Source organism: Felis catus, chromosome X (assembly GCF_018350175.1).
Source record: "Felis catus isolate Fca126 chromosome X, F.catus_Fca126_mat1.0, whole genome shotgun sequence".
In the NCBI taxonomy this organism is placed as follows: domain Eukaryota; kingdom Metazoa; phylum Chordata; class Mammalia; order Carnivora; family Felidae; genus Felis; species Felis catus.
In genome coordinates, this window is record NC_058386.1 from 114,517,375 (window position 1) to 114,538,782 (window position 21,408).

A 21,408-nucleotide genomic window follows, 5' to 3' on the forward strand; every position below is an offset into this window, starting at 1 on the left:
TAAAGTTAAAAGAAGCACAGTGGCTAGAATGTAGCTCCTTAAAGTGTCATCTTTTATGTTTCTCTACATCCAGTTATAATATGGAATTTGAACCTGGCTCCTTGAGTCCTTGATGTGCTAGCTCGGAGCCTGTTTTCTGTCAGGGCCCTTCCTTGCTGGGCTCCATACTAGAAGGATAGGGAACGCCCCCCTCAACCCGTTCCCCAGGCTCTGATGGTAACTGGCTTCCAGCCAATGGAAGGCACGAGCTGGGGGTTGGGGGGCAGGTGGGAGGAGCCAGGCGGTTTCTACCTTGGGCTGCGTCCGAAACCGTGCTGTGGTCCCAACTGCTCCAGACAGGCCCCCCAGGTTTCTCATTTCTGCCAAACGACTAGGCCAAAGGCTCCAGGATCTTCTCTTTGTCCCCTCAGGCCTCAGAGCGCTTCTGGCCTCCTCCCCTAATCGCCGGTTTTCCAGGTTGGACCTCGACTGCAGGTTTTGGCTTGAAAAACTACCTTCAGATCATGACGATTAGTCCTATCAAGTGAGTGCGGAGGAGTGCGTTCAGTGTAGAACCCAGCTATTGCTTTATTTCTTAAAGGTGCTCCATGCTGTCTAAAGAGTTGTTGTTAGATGGTCTGTGCAAAAAGTGACCCTTGGCTTGGAGCATAGAGGATCTAGCAGCCAAATAGGTTTCTTTAATATCAGATCTTTCAGAGACTTTAATGTCCTAGTATGCATTGTATCTTGTCTGACAGGGTGCAATCATACGTGGAACTTCCCAAAGCTGCTTAACCAGGGAACCCGTCTATCTTTTCAAGGAACACCTAGTAACATTCCCCAAGACTCTAATGTTTCCTATAACCCAGCTGGGAAAATGCTGAACCACGATCATCTCAGCCAGGCTTTTGATACGCAGTGGGGTAGAAGCATTTCAGGTCGATAGTGCCGGCCACATTCCCATGTTCTTGTTTAAGCGACGTACACACTTGAGGTACCAGGCGTAGGTGGCTAGCCTGACGCCTCATTATTGAAATTGTATTCTCACCCAGATGGCAGGAAACAGGGGTAGGAGGATAAAACTTACCTCGGGAAATCCCGGAATAGGTAGTACGGGAGAAAAACCCAGTTCAACACCATCAAAAACATTTTTTTTTTTTTTATCATTTGTTGTCAAATTGGTTCCCATACGGCACCCAGTGCTCATCCCAACAGGTGCCTTCCTTAATGCCCATCACCCACTTTCCCCTCTCCCCCACCCCCCATCAACCCTCAGTTTGTTCTCAACACCATCAAAGTTGATGAAAGGGAAAACCCTGGACTGGGGCATTTTTTTTTTTTTTAAAGATTCTATTCTCAAGTAATCTCCATACCCAACATAGAACTCCAACAACCCCAAAATCAAGAGCCACACACTCCACTAACTGAGCCAGCCAGGTGCCCCGGGGCCTGGGGCATTTTGAGGCCACCTACTTCATGGTTTCATTTGGGGTATAATGACATCTGGCCCACCGGAAAATGACTGCAGGAAGATTTGCTTTGTGACCATTCTAAATTTTTTTTTTAATGTTTATTTTTGAGAGTGAGAGAGAGACTGTGTGGATGGGCGAGGGGCAGAGAGAGAGGGAGAGAATCCGAAGCAGTCTCCAGGCTCTGAGCTGTCAGCACAGAGCCCAACGCGGGGCTCGAACTCACGAGATCATGACCTGAGCCGAAGTTGGACACTCAACTGACCGAGCCACCCAGGCGCCTGGTTTTTCGATCATTCTAGACTCTACAAGACATGCTTTTGGGGTCCTGGACAAACTGCACAGTGTATTGTAGGGAGAAACACATTGGATCAGACCTGAGTTCAGTCCTGAAGGACCAGGGCAAGATAATTTAGCTCATCTGAGCCTCAGGTTATCTGTAAGAATCTGGAGTTTAACGATCTCTACGTAGGGTTCTTGTGGAGATTAAATGAGGCATGTAACAGCATTCTATGAAATGTTATGCAGATGATAGCTAACAGATTATATTTTAGTATTCTACAGTCAGCTCAATTTAATATCCTCTCCCGTTAATATTTTTATGCTTTACTGTTTGTTTTTTGGAAACTCTACACCCAATGTGGGGCTTGAACTCACGACCCCAAGATCAAGAGTTTCATGTGCTACTGATTGAGCCAGCCAGGTGCCCCCGCTTTATTGTTTTAACTTCTTTTATTTTTCAAATTAGAAATAATTTCAGACTTCCGTTGCAAAATAGTGCAGAAAATTCCCATATACTCTCAAGATTCCACAAGATTGGATACATCATCACAATTTCAAGAATCATTTAACACGGATATAACCTATATGAGAACATATAACCTCTATACCATAGTCAGACTCCCCAATCACCCTAGGAATGTCCAATTTGTGGTCCAGGATCCAACAGAGGGCCATATGCTGTACTTCGTTGTTATGTCATTTTCAGTTCCTTTATCTGGGTGTTTCTTAGTCTTGGGTCTCTCATGGCCTTTATACATTTTTTTCTTTCACGTTTTAAAAAGCTCCTCATTTTGTTTTTAATTTTTGTTTTTCTAAGTAAGTTCTATGCCCAACGTGGGGCTTGAACTCACGACCCCAAGATCAAGTTGCATGTTCTACTAACTGAACCGGCCAGGTGCCCCCCTGATCTTTATAATTTTGAAGATTACTAGTCAGATATTGTGCATTTATACCTCCGTTTTGGCCTATCATGCTTTCTTATGGCTAGTAATTATTTGCATTAGGTTTGTGGTGGCTCATGTTGATTTATGCCATCAGGGCTGGTGTGATCGTGGAAATACAGTGTCCTAGTTAAGTGCATGGACCCTACCCAGCAAACCTAGGTTCAAAATCTGGCTCTAAAAGGGATGTCTGACTGGCTCACTTGGTGGAGCACGTGATTCTTGCTCTCAGGGTTGTGAGTTCGAGCCCCATGTTGGGCACAGAGAGTAAAAAAACAAAAACAAAAACAAAAACAAAAGATCCGGGTGGCTCAGTCGGTTAAGCGTCCGACTTTGGCTCAGGTCACGATCTCACTCGAGCCCCGCGTCGGGCTCTGGGCTGACAGCTCGGAGCCCGGAGCCTGCTTCGGATTCTGTGTCTCCCCCTCTCTGCCCCTTCCCCATTCACACTCTGTCTCCTGTCTCTCAAAAATAAACATTAAAAAAATTTATCGACAACAAGGGGTGCCTGGGTGGCGCAGTCGGTTAAGCGTCCGACTTCAGCCAGGTCACGATCTCGCAGTCCGTGAGTTCGAGCCCCGCGTCAGGCTCTGGGCTGATGGCTCGGAGCCTGGAGCCTGTTTCCGATTCTGTGTCTCCTTCTCTCTCTGCCCCTCCCCCGTTCATGCTCTGTCTCTCTCTGTCCCAAAAATAAATAAAAAACATTGAAAAAAAAATTAAAAAAAAAAAAATTTATCGACAACAAAATCTGGCTCCACCAGGTAGTACAGGGCGGGACTCCTTGAAGGTTGCTTTTCTCAACACCGTTATCGGAAAAAGTTCCCTTTGCAGCTCACTTGCGTCCATCCTCCCTCTCCACTTCCCCAAGAGTCAGTAGTAAGGTCTTCCTGGAACAAGGGCCCCTTGCTGAGGGCAACTGACCTTCCGGGCTTGCCCGGAACTTTCCTAGTGTCAGCACTGAAAAGTTCCATGGCCCGGAAGGCCTTTTAGTTCCCCGCCGAGTTGGTGTGCTTTGCTAAGGCCTCCGAAGGTATCCGTGCCCTTCCTAGTTCCTGGAACCCGTAAACATGTTGCCTTAACGTGGAAAAAGGGGTGTTGCAGATGTGACTTAAAGGTCTCAAGATGGAGGGGTTATCCTAGATTATCCACATGGGTTCAATGTAATCGGAGGGAATGGAAGAGCGTCAGGCTCAGACAAGATGTGACCACAGAAACAGAGAGCAGAGGGACTGTGGGGACGGCCCAGGAAGGGATCACGAGACAAAGAATCACATCCCTTCTGAAAGCTGGAAAAGGCCAGGGAGCAGATCTCCCCTAGGGACTTCCAGGAAAAACACATCTTGCTTTCAGGACTTCCAGAATTAGAAGAGAATAGATTTATGTTGGAGGAAAAGAAAAAAAAAAAAAAAAAGAAAAAAGAAAAATCCGGCTGTGCCAGACTGCGTGACCTTGCTCCGTGACTCGGATTCCTCATCTGTCAAATGGAGACATGTTAGCACCTACTTCATAGGACTGTTTGGGTTATTAAAGGCACGAATGTATAGGCAAGACGCGGGAACGGTGCCTGGCACAGAGTGAGTGCTGTTTAAGTGTTAAGACGAGGAGTTGTGACTTTAGTGGCTTTCCCGGTGGGAGATCTGTCCTGGCAGATTGACCGAGAGACCAAAGCAGCGGCAGCGGCAGGCGTTTTAAGCACGAACCTCCTGTGCCCTCCCCACACGAAGGGCCAGGGTCAAAGACCTTGTGGCCCACCGAGAGGCGCCCCATTCCGTTCATCCAGAGGCCGGCTCCCCGCACTTGCTCGTAAGCCCCGTCAGAGGACTTCCTTGATCCGCAGAGCGGCGTTTCTCCAGCACGTAAGGTCCGCGTAGGAGGATCTGAGCCCATGTCTCTTTGCCCTTGAGTCGCTGGGAAAACGTGTCAGAGGGATTTTGCAAGTTGTGCAATAATCGAGCCCCTGCTTTTCTGACAACGATTCCCGGCACTCGGGCCTTCGAGCTTCATTAGTATGCGTCCAGCCCTTCGGCCCTGGACACATTCACTGAATAACCATAGTGATAACCTCAGCCCCTAACCTTTGTATGTGCACTTCTTGTTGAAGGGGCCAGACCACTCCGACTCTCACAATACTCACTTTATTGGCCAGTCCTGGGCAGGCTCGGCAGTGAGGCAGCTCCCCACCGGGCTGGATGGGGGAAGGGAAGGAAGGAAGCCCGCACAAACTACATCCAAGAAGACTGAAAGAATCCACCATAGTCCCATCTGTGAAAAGTCCGTAAATGACAACTATCCATTAAAAAGATCAGGGCGATAAAAATCCCCTTAATGTAAAAGCAGCGATGATTTCATCGGAATAACAAAGGGAGTCCCGCAAGGCAGTTTTGATCCTTCGCCTCATCTGACCACCCCTCACCCCCCAAGACGCCATTTTGCAGGTGACGAGAGGGTGGAGAGGAAAATGGCTCTAAGAGCAAAGCTGGAACTTTCACTCCAGTCTCCCCTCCAAACACGGCCCGCTTCCCACTTCCCAAAAAATACAAGAGAGACGCCCGAAACTGACAGAAGGCCGCGGGTGAGCCATACTGGCATTAAAATAAAAGATAAAGATAAAGAAGAGGAAATTCACTAAATGCAGGTCAAGGGCTTAATGTGATTAAAAGGCTACAAAAACCCAGAGACTTCCGTGTAAAAATGTAACACAACCAGCTCCCGTGGAAAAACTTTTACTTTCTCAGTAGTCGGTAACAGTGGGGTTTTTGTCTTAGAGGCAGGCCGAGCCATGTCAGAGGAATGGGGGAAGGGGAGACAGCCAGGGGCACGGAGAGGGAGGGAGGGAGGGAGGGAGGGACAGGTGCACACACACACACACACACACACACACACACACACACACACCTTTGACCAAATTTCAAGCACACCGAGACCATTCCAAAAGAGAGGCTAAAATGGCAATCGTATCATACCAAAGTTTATTGATACATCAAACAAAAATCTCTGTAATGAAAAAGGCAAGTTGCATTCATAAAAGATGGCATTCACAGTCATTATAGAAAGCAACGACGTGGATGTAAAAAACTGCTTAAGTGAAAAATGTAGTATTGCAGTCCCATGTTGCAAGCTGAAAAGTGATTTGGTTAACACTTGCATAAAATCTGCACATTTCTATACTGCATGTTATTAAAAAAATTCCATCACGAAATTATTATGGATCTGGCAAATTTTGGCTTACATTTATACTGCTGCTGGTGTAGATGTCGTAGAGAGGGAATTTATGGTTTACGCTCAGTAGGTTACACCTTCCAACAAGGGACGACGGTTGTGAAAATTACAAGGACATCCTGACAGTTTAGAGTGGTTCCAATGATGGGTATATGTGAGCCTGCTATTACATTCTCCCCCTTTCTCTGTCACAAAACAAGGTGGTTAGACTGTCGCGCTAGGAACACCGGGGGACGGCTTACTTCGAGGTGTTCCATCCGCCTAATCCCCCGCTAACCAGTTCTTACTTGGCTCGTTACTAAAATACCTTTCACAAAAGCAAAGTCAGGTCCCTCTCAAGGATCTAGGCCACGACGATCACCATCGTGAATCTGAGCTGCGGCGTAACGCGTAGCTGAGATAGGACCTTAAGTCCCCCTCGGTCACCCTCCTGGCGGCAAGGAATGCGCCTCGCCGCCAGTTACGTGTCCGCCACCCTGCGTATTCTGATGAGGCCACTCTCCGGTGGTCTGCGTTAAACGGGCCTCTCTCCGTATTGCGGGTCTCTCGCGTGTGGTCACATCCCATACGGCACTTCTGTAAACAACGGCAACAACACGGCGACGGCCGCAACAAGCAGAAGAACAACAAAAAACGTCAAAAGCTTTCCCGGGTCTGACTTTTTAGCTCTTTGGAACAGGCAAAGAACGTACAGACTTTGTTTTCAGCAGATTACCTCAAACACAGGCTAGCAGAACACAGCGCACTCAGGTAAGCTGTGAAGGACATCCGACAAAAGACTCAAAGAGAATACTGATAGACGAGAACAAATGGAATAACGTAAAAGGGTCACGATGATGGAATGGTTTCCGGTAACCGGAATTATGTCCTTCCTAGAGTTCAAGACAAATGACACCTAAATACGGGCCCAAATTATATAATGGAAGAATCAAATGGGCCGCACGGACCACATAAACACACCGGTATAGATTGGGTCCAACGCTTTCCTAAAGCAAGGTACAACAGAAACACGAGTAATAGTACGGGCATGCCAGAAAGACACCCAAAAGAGGAAACCGGTATGAAAACACTTTTTTAGAAAAGTACTCTCTATGCCCAACACAGGGCTCAGACGCACGACCCTAAGATCCAAGGGCCGCGTGGCCTACCGACCGAGCCAGCCAGGCGCTTCTGAAAACACTGTTTAAGAGCCCATTTCAAGCTAGTAGTCAAATGTAGCCATTTTTATCCCCCAAAATGTGTTTGATTTCGACATTTAATAAAGATATTTCACATTTATTCTGATGTGTTCAGTGAACTCCGTAGGAGGCTAAAGCCTCCTTCTAGTCCAGGAAGTCAAGGCCTTCACCAAGGTGAATCTCACGGTTGAGAGTCAGACCGTCACCTAACCATGTTTGCTAAGAGAAAACATTCAAGTTCAGAGTCATGGCTGTGCAGGCCGAATCGCGGTCTTGGGACGGATCCCTCCTTCCCGAACTGGCAAGTTCAAAACAAAAGTGCTGCATGGATGTACAAACGCAGTCTCTTTCCAAAAATAACCGTTAACAGTTGGAAATAAGCTATTTTTTTCACCTCTCCACAGGAAATGATAAAACACGGATACTCAGATGGCTTCAGTTTTATGTGACTATGGTTTTGCCTATCCCACCTCAGACCCCAGGAAAATGAATACTGGAAAATATCCGTTAGATCTTAACTCTTTCGAGGGGCTACTTACTAAGTGACTGGAAATGTTTTATTTTGAAAATAATCTGGTAGCCATCCACGCCTTCAGTGGGGTTTAATTCAGAAGAACAAAAATAAGTAATTTTTGTTGATTCTCACAAAAATATCCAGGATTCACATTCTTTCCACGTAAGGGTTCAAGGTTAGTTTTTGGCAAGGCTATTCCATGAGGACAGAATTAGCATGTGGGTGAACAGAAAGGACGAATTATTCCGATGCACTGATACCATTTAGTCTTCTTGTATTTTCAAGTATTCCTTTCATATGTTTGAAAAAAAAAATAATTTAAGATTATCACTCAGCAGGAACAAGAAATGTGATCCAAACAGCCTATGTCTTCTGCCAGGCAAAAAAAGTAATAATAGCAAAATCTATTCATTCCCATTGTATGACTTCTACTTTATACTATTATATTTAAATCCATTCACAGAGTTCATGGGTTAAAAGAGCACCCACTTGGTAGTTATAGTCGTCTATCTAAAGCCAGAAATTCTAATTATTCTTCTCGCTTTCAACTTTCATAGGATTCATAACTGAGAGCTTTGGCCATAACGGCTACTTACGATAACTGTAAATGCTTAAGAGAGTCATTTGGTATTGTAATGGACATTTATTCTGAACCCTAGACACAAGAGAGGGGTTTAGTTTGTTGCATATTGCGTATCCTGAGATGACAACTTTTCGTAGTTGTGTCTTCGTGCTTTCTTTTTTAGCTGTAACCACTGTCAATATGCTTGTAGGACAATAACATAGGCAGTTCAAGATTCGGATTCTGAAAAATTTAAAACATACAGAGTTAAAAGGTTTATTTTAACAATCGCGCGAAGCCATCTGTTTAGCATTTTCCAAAATAAATCAAGTAGTAAATTTTGTTATGAGAGTAAAGGAGCTATCTTCAAGTGCCAAGTTTTATTCACATGCAGGGAAAAAAAAAAGGGCGACACAATACCCAGTTTTTCATCCTTGCTTCAATTGTTGGCCGAGTAGATTCAGACTTGCTTTTTGCTTTTGGATTGCTCCAGGGCTCTCTCAGTCATCCTTACCACCAGGACCACCTAGCACAGCCGTGGCTTAGCTCAGCAGGGTCCCTCCCTCTAGCCTGGGAGCTGAAAATAGGGACGTTTCATTGGTCTATCTCCGGCACCTAGCGCCGTGTCCCGCGTGCAGCGGATACTCAGGCCCTGGTGAACCGATGAACGGATTACTGTTTGCCAGGGTGTGTAAATTTTGACGGAGGAAGTCTGAAGATCTATCCGCTCCGTTTCGAAAGACTGCCGTGAAACTGTCTTTCCTTTACTGAAAGCAACCGGTTTCTTCCCCACAATGCTGCAGTGAATTTTCTTTTCGGGAGATCATGTCTCTGTAAGTCAACCGAAGCTTCTGTTTCTCTTATTCATCCTGTTTTTTGGAAGGGCCACCACAGAAACTGCCCTAAGAAATCTGTGGACCCTTCTCTGTCCCCTGAACCTTATTCAGTGCTCTCCCGGGGAAGAAGATACACCTGACGGCCCCCCAGTTGGGTTTTAAAAGGTCGGGTTGGAGGCCCCCTCCCAAGACCTAAGACTCGCGCCTCTCAACATACCTGCTTTATACTCTACAACCCAACCTTTTTTTCCTGACAGTTTTTTTTCAGGTGGCAGCGTCACGGTGACCCACTCTAACCAAGATAAAAATAAGGTCGCCATTCACGCCGAGAACTTATAAAAGGAGTCGCCCACCGCTCCCTTATCGAGGGACGAACTCAGGGGCCAGGCCAATTGCCACATTTTTTCCGTGGAGGAGAAATAACGCCACGTGAAGATAAATTCCTGGAGGAAATAACTACGCTGAGGGCAAGACGACTGTTTCCTCACAAGAAAACTTCCCCACTTGTGTGTTAGGCGTTGTAGGACCTAAGGCCCTGGAGAGGCCAAAAGCACAAGCAGCGTCTCAGCCAGCCGGGTCTCCCAAACGCGGACCGAGCTGAAGAAAGCGATCCAGGGGGATACAAAATGGGCTGGGAGCGGGAGAGCTAAAAGGCACCATACAGCTCAGGACAAGGCTACCTGGGACAAAAGGGTCCGAGGCTTTGAAAGCCACTGGGAGGCAGATTCGTTACCGAGGGAAGGAAGATCGAAGCAGGTGAGTCGCCCCCAACGGGGAAGGCTAAGAGGTGCGTCGGGGCCAAGGGCGTCTGCGTCCGAAGCAACGCTGGGGACGCAGACTGGCGAAAACCGTAGGGCACAGGAGAACCAGAGCACGCGCTCCATTCCTCTCCTTTTTGTTCTTCGCTGGCGGGTGGGGGGAGTTGACAGCTGACGAGAAAAACGGGCCGCGGGGAGGCCTCCCGATCGGGAGTTCCAAAGGCAAGAGGCTCCCGATGACCGTCAGTTTTTCGGCGCGCAGGAGAGGCGGCCCTGCCCTAAGCTGTATGGAGTTGTTTCCAAGCTGATGGGCTCGGAAACCTCATTCATGAATTACTCTCAAGTCCTCCGGGTGGAGGAGAAAGGGCCTCTAGAGGTCTGGGACGACGGAGGCCGCCGCAGCGAGCGGGAGGGAGAAAACACCGAGGAGAGGACACCTCCCGTGCCACGGCCATTCCCCCCCGCTCGTCTCTGAGGGTCAACGAGGCAACAGGCCATAAAACGGATTTACTCGTTTTGGGGAAAATGAACTGCGAAGAAGCGTTCCACGTGATTAGGTTCGCATCCCCCTGAATGGCTGGGAAGGATTTGAGCTTTTACCTCTGACAAGTCGAAACATCTAGCTTGAATAAAACTTGACATGAATCAAAGTGATTAGGTTGGGGCATTAATTTGGGGGGTCAGACATGTACGAGTACATTAAGTGTATACCTGCAAACACACAGACACAGCACATGGAGATACGAACACACCGGATTATTTGCACCTAATTCCCAAAAGAACATGCAAGGCTAAATGGACTTGACGTTATACAGATGCAATTTTGGAATATTTGTTTTCAGTCTTCCGAATGATCTTTTACAGTCGAGACTGTTATTTCCTAATCGGTATTAACGAGCCCTTTCACGGGGCGGCTCTGCCGCAAGTCGCCCCTCGCAAATTAAATCTGTTTTTTGACCCTCCAGCTCTGCAAAAGGCCTAAAGTTTCATTTGGGAGCTTAGCAAATTTAAAATACCAATTTTCCCCATATTCCAAGTAATGCATCTTTATATTGTTGTAAAGAGTTAAGTATAAAGTTCACCACACCAACAGCAGAGAAAATTTAGAGTGCTATTTTCATTTTTGTCTTTATAATGCTGTTAATCTGTTTCTTTAAAGCCAGCCCGCTCGTTTACCACTAGGTACCTGTTACAATATATTAGATTCGTCTGAGAATGTTCGTAAAAGAAGAGGTCTGACTGAAGGTCTGGCGGATAATGAGTCAGATGCCCTTTTACAGCTCAGATTTCTCTGTAATAGTGAGGTAAAGATACTTAAAGCATTTGAAGACTGGTTAACCTACCTGGTGATAAAAACGTAGAAGAAAAAGAATCATTTCCTACAGACTACTCTTTTGGCCAAAAGTACAAACGATTAAGCTACAGCAGATGTGTCACATTTCAACGGATACACTTAAAGACCTAAGGAAGTCTCCAACTCGAATTGAACGGGTTTCACGGTGTAAGTATACAGATATTAGTAGTATAAGGCAAACTGGGCGTTTTGAAATGACACTGGTAGGTTATGCGGGAGATGAGTCAATATGGTTGGATTAGTAAACCTTACCATCCTTTTGGTGAACACCTCTGAGAGTTGGGCCGGTGCTGTGAGTGTATCGAGCAAAGAGAGATTTGTGCAAAACATTCCTGTCTTCGTGAACACCCTAGCTCTAGCACGCCGTGGCTTCCACTGTGCACCGGGAATCAATGGGGCTAGAGAGTTACGGTCCAAGTGTTCGAACATCACCTCCTCTCCAGTGTGACCATTTGAGAAGGTGAACAAATGATTAAAGGAAAATGACAAAATACTCTTAAGTATCAACAGAAGGTAGAGAAATGAGCACTGAGAAGTCATCGTTCATAAAGAGTCAGAAAAATGGTGTCAAGCAAATGAGAACGCAGGCAAGTCGGTACATTAAGAAAGGAAATCACCTTATTCACTCCAAGAGAAACTGTGATTGCTGGAAGTTTGAGAAAGCATGAAGATAGTAGATGTTCCTGAGGAAGGGAGGCGTTTCGTTACCTTGTTCACAATTGCACAAAGGGTGGGAAATTGCAGAAGAAAGAGAAATGCAGAAACCAAAAAAAAAAAAAAAAAAAAAAAAAAAAGTAAATATTCTCTGAAATGTAAGACATTTAAAAAGAAACCTGGAGAATTCGAAGTCGAAATGACATGTTAGTTTTGAAGGCATCACTTTCTGAAGTAATAGTAGAGTCAGGGTTAGGAACAGTCCATTATATGTGCAAATGACTATTTCTCCGTATAACAATTTAAAGTTGCTTTGTTCATGGGAAGACGGACTATCCTGAATCGTTTTAAAACACGCTTCTCACTAAAATATGGCTTGTTTCTAATCGTTAACTCACTAACCCACATGGTTCGAAATCCATGGGTCAGAGAGCTATGTCCAGGGTCCATCACCAATCTATCCTGCAGTAACTATCTCCCCTATCCAGCTGCACAGATTCAACACGAAGGGACTGACTGCTGTCGGGCCGTGGCATGTTACAAACCTAACAAAACTAACACAATGGGAAGACATTTGGTGAAACCACACTTCGCTCCCATTTACTGCCGGACCAGCGTTTAACTTCCCTTATTCTAACGTAGTTCTTCCAAAAAAGATTTTATTTTTAAGTAATGTCTACACCCGCCGTGGGGCTCAAACTCACAACCCCGAGAACAGGAGTAGCGCATTCTACCGACTGAGCCAGCCAGGCGCCCCTATCCTAATGTCATTTGATCGGTTTTTCTCTTTTTTCTTACAGAGACCTCTTCAGCAGGGTAGGCTGAAGGGCTAGGAATTTCTCCTTTAAAATGCCTAGAGAGAGCAATTCTGCTAATCAAGATTGCCCATGTGATCCACTTAGTGCCTAATGGAAAGTAGGTCTAAAAAAAAAGATATCAGCTAAAGTATCATATGTATCTAACAGCAGCGAATAAACAATAAAACTCTTACAGGCAAATACTTTGACTTATTCGTAGATGTCTGAACACAGCTGTATTTGTTTTCCTGTTCGTATTTTCCTTAAATAAAGTTGGTGACATGTTGGCAACATGCAAATCCCCAATGGATAAGGCTAGAGAAATAAATATGTTGTTTCTGGGAAGAAAAATTTTAAACTGTCCCGTCTTCCATTTTGCGGGCCAAACTCTCATAGTGAGATTAACGCGACACCGAGTCCCCCGCCCCCACGTTTAATATTCAACCCTATTTAGTTAAGACTGCAACCCTAGGCACAGTTTGGTACACTCAAAACCTTATATCCAACCGTCAGAGATAAAAGTATTTCTATGAAGCAGAAATTTTAGGGGTTCATAGATTAGGCCGCTTTATAAAGGAAAGAGAAAGGGAGTATGAAAGTAGAGAAGGCAGGAGACAGCATGGAAAGAAGATCTAAAGCAATCAAAAACCGATATAGCCAGCGACTGGTGGAGGTGGAAGGAAGGGAGAGAATGAGCTAGAAGAGTACGACATTCCCACATTCCTCCGCAGTCACCTGCGTCAAAGAGGCCAATGCATAAAGGTCCGTCTCAACAGCCACAATGTGAGGATTCAACGTTTTGCCTGATCCGGTCAACAGGACTGTTATCCTTCGAGGCCAAGGTTGGCTGGGACACTGTCAGAATCACGACAGTAATCAGCCTCGGCACCACCGTTTTTAACAGGATAAAGCGTATTCTCCAAAGTTTGCAAGGCACTTTCTCTGACAGAGCTCCCTACGTAATAGAGTCTTTCTTGTTGTTCGTGCGGACATCCCATGCTAGGCATGGCCACGTGGCTAGGGCCACTGCCATCAGAGGACAGCAGTCCAGGGTCTAGCAGGCCAAGTCAAGCCTCCCTCTTGACAGTGGTGGGTTACGCGGGCAAACTTACTTAAAGGTACGCGGGCAAGTCCTCCGTCGGAAGTGGCAAGTGGTAGCTACCACTTGGCCAGAAAGGGCAGGGGTCAGTTCACTGACTGCCACGGAGCCCAGCAACTGTGCTTAGGGGAGACACAACCTGTTGACGTACCCACCGGGGTTCCTACACCGGAAACTTCCTTTGCGGGGTCGTCTTGCCGTTCCGTTGTCCTGCGCTCACGGGTGCTTTTCGTCACGTCCTGTCGTGACGGGGATGCGGCTCTGGCAGGGTAGGAGCCAAAGAAAAGCTTTCTGATCCTTCATGATGGGACCTGGGCCTCAAAAGCTGACCACACTGCTGAAAAGACAGCTGAGGAACAGGTAGCTGAAACTAACCTGTGAATTAAATGACCGAGGGAACCCGTTTGCGAAGACAGCGGGATCCTCTCCGGTGATGTCAGGACGGAACCCGGCTGGGCTGGAGGCTGCCACACAAGCCTTTTTACTGGCGGCTTCCGGAGGTGGCGACTTGGAATAGCTCGGACGTGTTACAACGCGCCACATCCCGGAGCCTACTATTCTGCTCCGTGCCGGCCTCCCCAAGGGTTGCGTAAAAATCCTCTTTAGAACTGCGCTGGGGTGGCAGCTCCTCGTGAGCTGGGGCCACGCGTGACTCATCCCTGGATTACTGTCACCTAGGGCGGTGGCTAGCTAACAGCGGACCCTCACGCGACGTGTGTCGAACTGAACGGAATCCAGCAGAAGGCCGCTTCTGTAACTGTTGCGTGTACGTGGCTTAGCTTCTTTTTCAAATGCCAGAGACGTTTTCACCACCCACTGCCGCGTTCCCTCCTGGAGACAGCTGCCAAGACCCACACGAGCACGGCGCTCGCTGGCCATGTGTCCAAAGGCTCCAACACGCTTACTGGCTGAAGTCGGGGGGAATCTTCCAGGTCTAGGCGGGGACACTCACTTTACCACATTAGGGAGCCTGGCAGGCAGGAGGCTGACCCAGTGTAAGAGAATCTTTGGCCGCTCTTTAAAGTGAAGCCAATGCCTTAGCAAGGGATGTTACGCAAGGTGGGAAGTCACCCGGGATGCCAGACTGGCTGGCGATGAAGATCCTCTTTCTCCTTCATCTTACAAGTGGCCTCTGCTTCTCTGAATGGCCAAACAGGGCCTCACGGAAACAGACGTGACTTATCAGGACAGCCATGGCTGTTTCAGCTGGCCTTTATGCATTCATACGCGCTACTTTGCTCTTGCGTTTCCTCACAAGGTGTGGGGGGGGGGGGGGGGGAGGCAGTGCTGCTGAGTGCCCACAACTTTGCGTCTCATCTGCAACTCTCAAAATCCCACAGGGTCTGAAAAACCATTTAGCCTTTCAGACACTGGATGTAAAGAGAGATGTTCATCAGTAGGCGGTTCAACACATGTTCTGGTTCAATGAGGGTAGGGATCGATGAATGAGTGACTGGATGAATGAAGGTGATTATGGGAGTTTTCCTGGTTGTTCTAGCACACCAGCATGCCAAGCTATAGCACAGGCACTATAAATCCTCGTGTCGTGGACATAACCCATGGCAAACAAATCGCATGCCGAACCGCATGCTTCCGGCAGAAGTTCGGATTCTACCGTTTGCGTGAAAAGAAAATGTTTTACGTCTTTATCTGGGACTGCTCTGTATCATCCCTCTATTTTATGGCCACTGAAATTATAGAAAAGTCACCTCCAGCCTGTGTCTAAGTTTATTTATTTTTTAATTTAAAACAAAATTTTTTTAATGTTTCTTTTTGAGAGAGAGAGACAGAGGACGAGCGGGAAGGGGGGCAGACAGAGAGGGAGAGACACAGAATCCAGAGGAGGCTCCAGGCTCCGAGTTGTCAGCAAGGAGCCCGATGCGGGGCTCGAGCCCACGAACCGTGAGGTCATGACCCAAGCTGAAGTCGGACGCCTAACCGACTGAGCCACCTGGGTGGCCCCCCTCTTATTTATTTTATTTTTTAAAATGTTTATTTTACTTATTTTAAAAGAAGGGGGTCTAAGGAAGAGGACAGGGGTGATGTGTTCGAAGGTTTTGATTTCTGAGGTGTTTGTATCCTCTTGAGAGCGGGAAGTTGGGTGTGAGCCATCAGTTAGCAGGAGCTCCACCGACCCAACTAAGAAAAACATTTAGGAGCATTCCCAAACTGTACTCCCAAGTAAGGAGAATGGGAGGGCACCTCCGAGATCTTTCCCAGACAAATTCTCTATCATAACAAGGCACCAAACCATTTCTTACAGTGACCGTTTTTTATCGGGCTTGATGGAAGTTGCTGCTTGAGCCATTCTGGGAAAAACGTGTTATATCGACCTGTTTTTACCCCTGGTCAACTGATTCGGAGGCATACTCAGACAAGCAAATGCCTCTTTCGCATCCTAAGACTAAATCCCAGGCTGGAGGGAGACGGTCAGGGGTCTACTGGAAGGATTAAAGAGTGGACCAGGGTAATGGTATCGTGTTCAGTGCTGCCCGCAAGGCATGTGGAGGCAGGGGGTTAAGGCCAGTTCCGACCACCTAACTGTACAGTGGCTGGCTTTGTGTACCAAGAATCGACGTGGCTCATGCCGCTGACAGTCGACTGCTTTTGACTGGAGCTGATGCCAACCTGTTGATCACGAAAGGTCCTCTTTAACGCGTCTAGTCGCGAAAGGTTTTCTCGTAATCGTTTCAGCTCCTACAACTGCGTGATGCCAACCACCGCATTCTATCAGATCAGTGGGCCAAAACCCCCATCAGACAAGCCAGTTTTGTGGCTCAGCTGGTTGGCAAATTTGATCCAATAGGTCAGGTAGATATACATTAGACCATTTCCTGAAAATACTGCACTGGAGGGGCTGTGAGACGGAGGTGCTGTGAATAATGAGACAAACGGGGTTTTGCTTGGCAAAATGAATTAGCGTTGGCAGGAAGAGGACATATTTAATTAACCTGTTGGTCAGAATGTGCCAGTTTTATTTTCCAGGCTAATCTACCCCTTTCACTTGAAAGGCTTTTTAGAAATGTTTGAAAGCTATCAGACAATGCAGGGCCAAGGAATTAGCCTGGCAGAGGGTAGTAACTTGTCGCTCCCGCAAGAATTTGGCGATTTAAGCAGCAAAACTAAAAACACACTCATAAAATAATCTGAATTTTTACAAGTGTGTTCAGGAAGGTAAGGATGCAGAAATCACATCCAGGGAGTTCTCTCTGGTTCAGATATACTGCTGGACAGACAGGGCTAGAAGCGATACAGAGATTAAGCAGCACTATAATCAGAGGAAGGGGGAGAGGTTTGAAAGAAGCAAATTGGGAGTATCGACTGAAGAAACAAAAAAACAAAACAAAAAAACCTCTGCAAACAACCCGCAGGGAACTTTCTAAGGTTAAAGCTGGAATGTTGGTGTGGAAATTCCTGGTGTGAAAATTCTAGGCTAAAAAGAAAAAAAAAAAAACAACCAAAAAAAAAAAAACAACAACCATTTTTTCCATTTAAAATTCCATATGGAGCATATGAGATGCTCCATATGGATTGCTAAAGGTCACATAGAACACTATTAAGGAGTCTACTTACCACCTGCATTGGATAACGGAGTTTTTACTATACTTTTTATGCAGAAGAGGAAATTAAGTGATGCACCTGTAAGGAGGGGTTTAACATGCTGTAACTAACGCAGTTCTCTAAATAACGTTTTTAGTTCATGGCAGATATTGAAGCCCCTTCCAAAAATCAAGTGATAACATAAATTGAGTTCTTACCCTGGCACTTCTTCTTCTTACATTCTTTAAGACTATCAGGAGAATCTCAGGGAAAAGGCTGATAAATATTAGAAGAACTATGGCCAACCATGTAGATACAGAAGATAGCATTTGAGCAAATACGAAATACATTCTCTGTTGTTTGAGAAAAGGCCTAGAGTGGAAAGAAAACACAGAATGGAAAAAGAAATCAGGTCCTGTCATATCAAACAGAGGTGTCATCGAAATTATCTTTTGTAGTTAAAGGGACTCTTCTAAATTACACACCTTAATAAAAATAATTTTCTTTAAGAATATCCCCAAAGTACTACACAGATTTCATGTACTAAATGTTGGGAGGAAAAAGAAAGGATAACTAAAGGGCAAAAACGACAATAAAGTGCATGCGACCTGAAGACAACTAAGCAATCAACTTTAAAACCGTCAAGTGCAGAGTATGTATTTGCATTAGAAAATATTGGGGCTTCAAGATACTCAAAAAGAGATGGTTACTTCTTATGCTAAAAGGTATTTTACTTCCTCAGCTGTTTTGTTCATAGGAGAATGGACTGTGCTCTACATTCGGAAATGTAAAAGACGTTTTTATACCCCGCCCGCCCTGCCCCCCCCCCCACTCTACGTCAATATAAAAGGGAGGGTCGAGTTTCTCTCTCCACCGTTCTCATCCCCGAATACAGACGGGGTACCCAGGGTGTGCCAACCAGGCTGGACAGGAGAATGTTGCCAATAGGACACGCAGTCTTGGGGGCCAGATATCTAGGACCCTTCATCCGGATGCTGGATTTCATTCGAAGTCATTCACTGAGCTGTTTGGTGGCCACAGAGAAGCACGGCTAGTTTCCCCAGGCCGAGGCACGGAGAGCCTCAGCAGACTACACCCTGTTTGCAGCGGGGGAGGAGGGAGTGTCCAGGGTTGGGATACACAACAGATTCTCCCCTGGATTAGGAGCTCTGGGCGGATAACCACTTGTCTCATTTATTAGACGATGCAAAGGGCTCGCTGAAGATAAGTTTGTTCCTCATTAAAAAAAAAAAAAAAATCGATGTTTGTGCCTTCCCTCTCATGTAACATAATAAAATCAAGTTTGCGGCTCTAGCTACGTGGGGACTAGAGTGTGGCAGAGGAAGTGAGCAGAACAGTGAGGTGGAGAAATTCAGGAGGTCTGGGCTAAGTCTTCTAGGGTCCCTACCGTCCAGGAAAGAATTCTGCAGAGCTCTCACTCTAACTCTCAAGGGCACCCTGACTCATTTTCTACGCAGTTAATGGACCCTAAGAAGCGTCCAGTACACAAGTGACAGGGAGTCACAGGGCATTCCACACAGTACCCACAATACTCTGTCATTCACCGCTCTAGAATTTTCTTTGTCTTGAGGATACCTATGGAGCTTTACAGGGGAACAGCAAAAAGCAAAAGGTATTATTCCTGGATTGGGTTGGGGGCTCAGAAATCATCGTTCTCACTGCCAATCCCCACATCACAGAGGGATGTGTCACCACGCCTCGGGGCTGAGTGTGTCCAGAGACAGTAGCTGGAACCAGCATTCAGCTCAAGTCTCTCACAGTTTCTGGTCATATTTCGCTGGTTGCTTTATAATGTAAGTTTTATATTCATGTAGTGGCTCAACTCAGCTCTACTGAAGGACAGCACTACGGGCAACAAAATAAAAACAGATTTATCACTATTACATTTTCAGGAAGTATCTCTAATGAATGAAAACAGATGTGACAATGTCTTAATCTTTTCAAGGATTTATTTTCATCAATAAGGGACGGTCTGTGGTCAGAGTTAGAAACTAGCTGGCTAGAAACATTTCATTCTTGTGGAAATTTTGCATTAGTTCAGAAGCTGATTACACGGATTCATAGATAGAATTATGGTGCTCTGGGCAGAATTACAATTGTATATTACATTTGATTAACCAACTTTGATTAATTTGTGGATTATTAAAGACAACAGGGACTTCCGTCAGCTTCACTGCTGCAGAAATTACCTCTTGGAGGTGCCCAACATATGCCATGATTACCCTTTTTGGAACTGGTAGTTCCTTACGCGATTAGGCTTTTCATATTTTTATTTCTTAAGGCTTTCATTTTAACAGCTTCTCAAAAGCGGTAAGAGTTTCTTCTAATGAAGTCTCAAGGGACGATAAACACAGCCTCACATCTCCGTGATAACATGGAGTGTTTTGTATGCATGATTTTGCCCGAACCCGTGCAAAGAATGTCCTCCTAGAATTGCACCCTATGGCTTCCTCTAGCCATGCTCTCTGCGTCCTTGTCAAGAGAAGCCACTGGTTAATGAAAGCGGCTACACAACATTTAGGCCTCTGGGAGTAAGAAAAGGAGAGGACAATCTAACTTATTTTCATTCCTTCTAACTCTCCCCATCACAGCTTATACGCCCCTCTCGCTAGATTCTGATCTCCTTTCCGTTTCCCCCAGAGTGCTTCACACAAAAGGGATCCCAAATGAACGTCTACCGAACCAAGATGAACTCAGTGAACTCCAAGGCCACGCTGTCCAGTCTGCCTCTACCCGCCCCCCCCCCCCACCCGCCCCCGCCAGCGAGATGGTGAGGTTAAGATACAACCCTCTGGATCCTGAGTGGTATGTATTCCACACCCTGAGCACACCTGTAGGGACAAGACTGACAGTAACAGCCCAGAAAGAGACAAGGGAGTCCAAATGGGTAATAACGGATCTGTTGGCCACTGTGTCACGTAGAAACGTCACAGGATGAGTATTTCCACTGTAAATCACATGGAAGGTCCCTGCTAGAACTTGCGGTTTCACTTCACAGAGAGATGCTTACACACGTTCAAGGTGAAAGATGTGGACGGGGGCTATTAGAAGGGAGGACTTCGGAGTGACTCGTGTAGTCCATTTACTTGCCTGCGAAATCTTACCTGAAATGAACAGCATTCGTAGCTGAAGTGACTCCCCATCCGTGAATATTGAAGACCTGCCATCTTACCTGATCGGCGCTTCGAAAGTATAATTAACGTTTGCATAGACAATGCACATAGACACATATCTACTTTGTTATTTACACATTACTCACACGTGTACAGCTGCTTACCAAATAATTCCTCCCCAGAAGAATGAGAAAAATACATAAAAGGCTAAAGAACCCCAAATCACAAAGTGATTTATCCACGTCCAGAAACGAGTATCCAAGGCGAGCTGAAAAGACACAACACAAGAGATGTCGTGATGGGTACAAACTGCACCGGGCAGTAAGTCCACTCTGCCACTCGAGAACTTGAATACCTTAGGATACCTACGGGAGGATCTAGCTTGGGCCAGGCAACGAGAAGAGAGGGAAACTAAAAGAAGAACAGAATCCAGACTTTTCACAGAGCCAGGGCAAGAAAGGGGTTAGCTCTGTCCCAAGGCCTCTAGACCCTACAGTATAGGCTTGGGGGGGGGGGGGGGGGCGTGTCAAGCAAGTAGCAGGTGGGTGTGGGGCTGGAGATGCCGCACTCCTGAAGGAGAGGCAGGCATCGAGGTCACGGGAATATCCAGGAGGCTGGAGCCCCAAGTCCTCGGGGAGTGGCGGCCAAGAAACTGACGACAAACGGACAAGGCCGAGCTGGCACTAGATGGACACAGAAAAGCAGCCGGAGATTGAAGGGTCAGTTAGGAAGAGGAGACGAACTACAGGGAGGTAGCTCCAACACAACAGCCGGGGATTATTAAATGCCAAGGGAACTAGGTCTACACGCCTGGCGCCATGTAGCAATGAATCACGGGCCTGACCAGGTAGTGCGCCTTTCAATTGTGAAAGCCAGGTCTAGTCCGTTACACGAGTAACACTTTCAGTTGCCTTAGGTGTTAATCCCTCCACGCTTCTGCCAGGGCCGACTGTCTCTTCGGATTGTGGCACCTGAGGTTTTCAAGTGCAATCTAAAAATAAAACGTATGGTCTGTTCTGCCTGTTTGAAATCGCTGGGCCACGTGGACTAACATCTGGGGATGTTTTTGAACTTTTTAAGGAGGAGGTGGTG

General features: G+C 46.4%; 1 protein-coding gene across 15 annotated transcripts in view; it reads right to left on the bottom strand.

The window, feature by feature from the left end:
* Positions 1-5,617: 5,617 nt before the first annotated feature.
* The window catches only part of ATP11C (ATPase phospholipid transporting 11C), a 172,596-nt gene continuing 156,805 nt past the window's right edge, over positions 5,618-21,408 (bottom strand). For 4 of the 15 annotated variants that reach the window (XM_023249318.2, XM_019824382.3, XM_019824385.3 and 1 more), the window contains 4 exons: positions 20,481-20,584; positions 17,401-17,554; positions 10,925-11,029; positions 5,618-8,387 (listed from right to left, as the gene is read on the bottom strand). In XM_023249318.2, coding sequence (XP_023105086.2) covers positions 10,928-11,029; positions 17,401-17,554; positions 20,481-20,584 — 360 coding nt within the window. In that variant the 3' untranslated portion in view covers positions 5,618-8,387; positions 10,925-10,927. Of the gene's footprint in view, positions 8,388-10,924; positions 11,030-11,709; positions 11,801-17,215; positions 17,282-17,400; positions 17,555-20,480; positions 20,585-21,408 lie in introns of those variants that run through there. The other 11 variants (XM_023249314.2, XM_023249316.2, XM_023249317.2 and 8 more) reach the window with 11 other exon arrangements.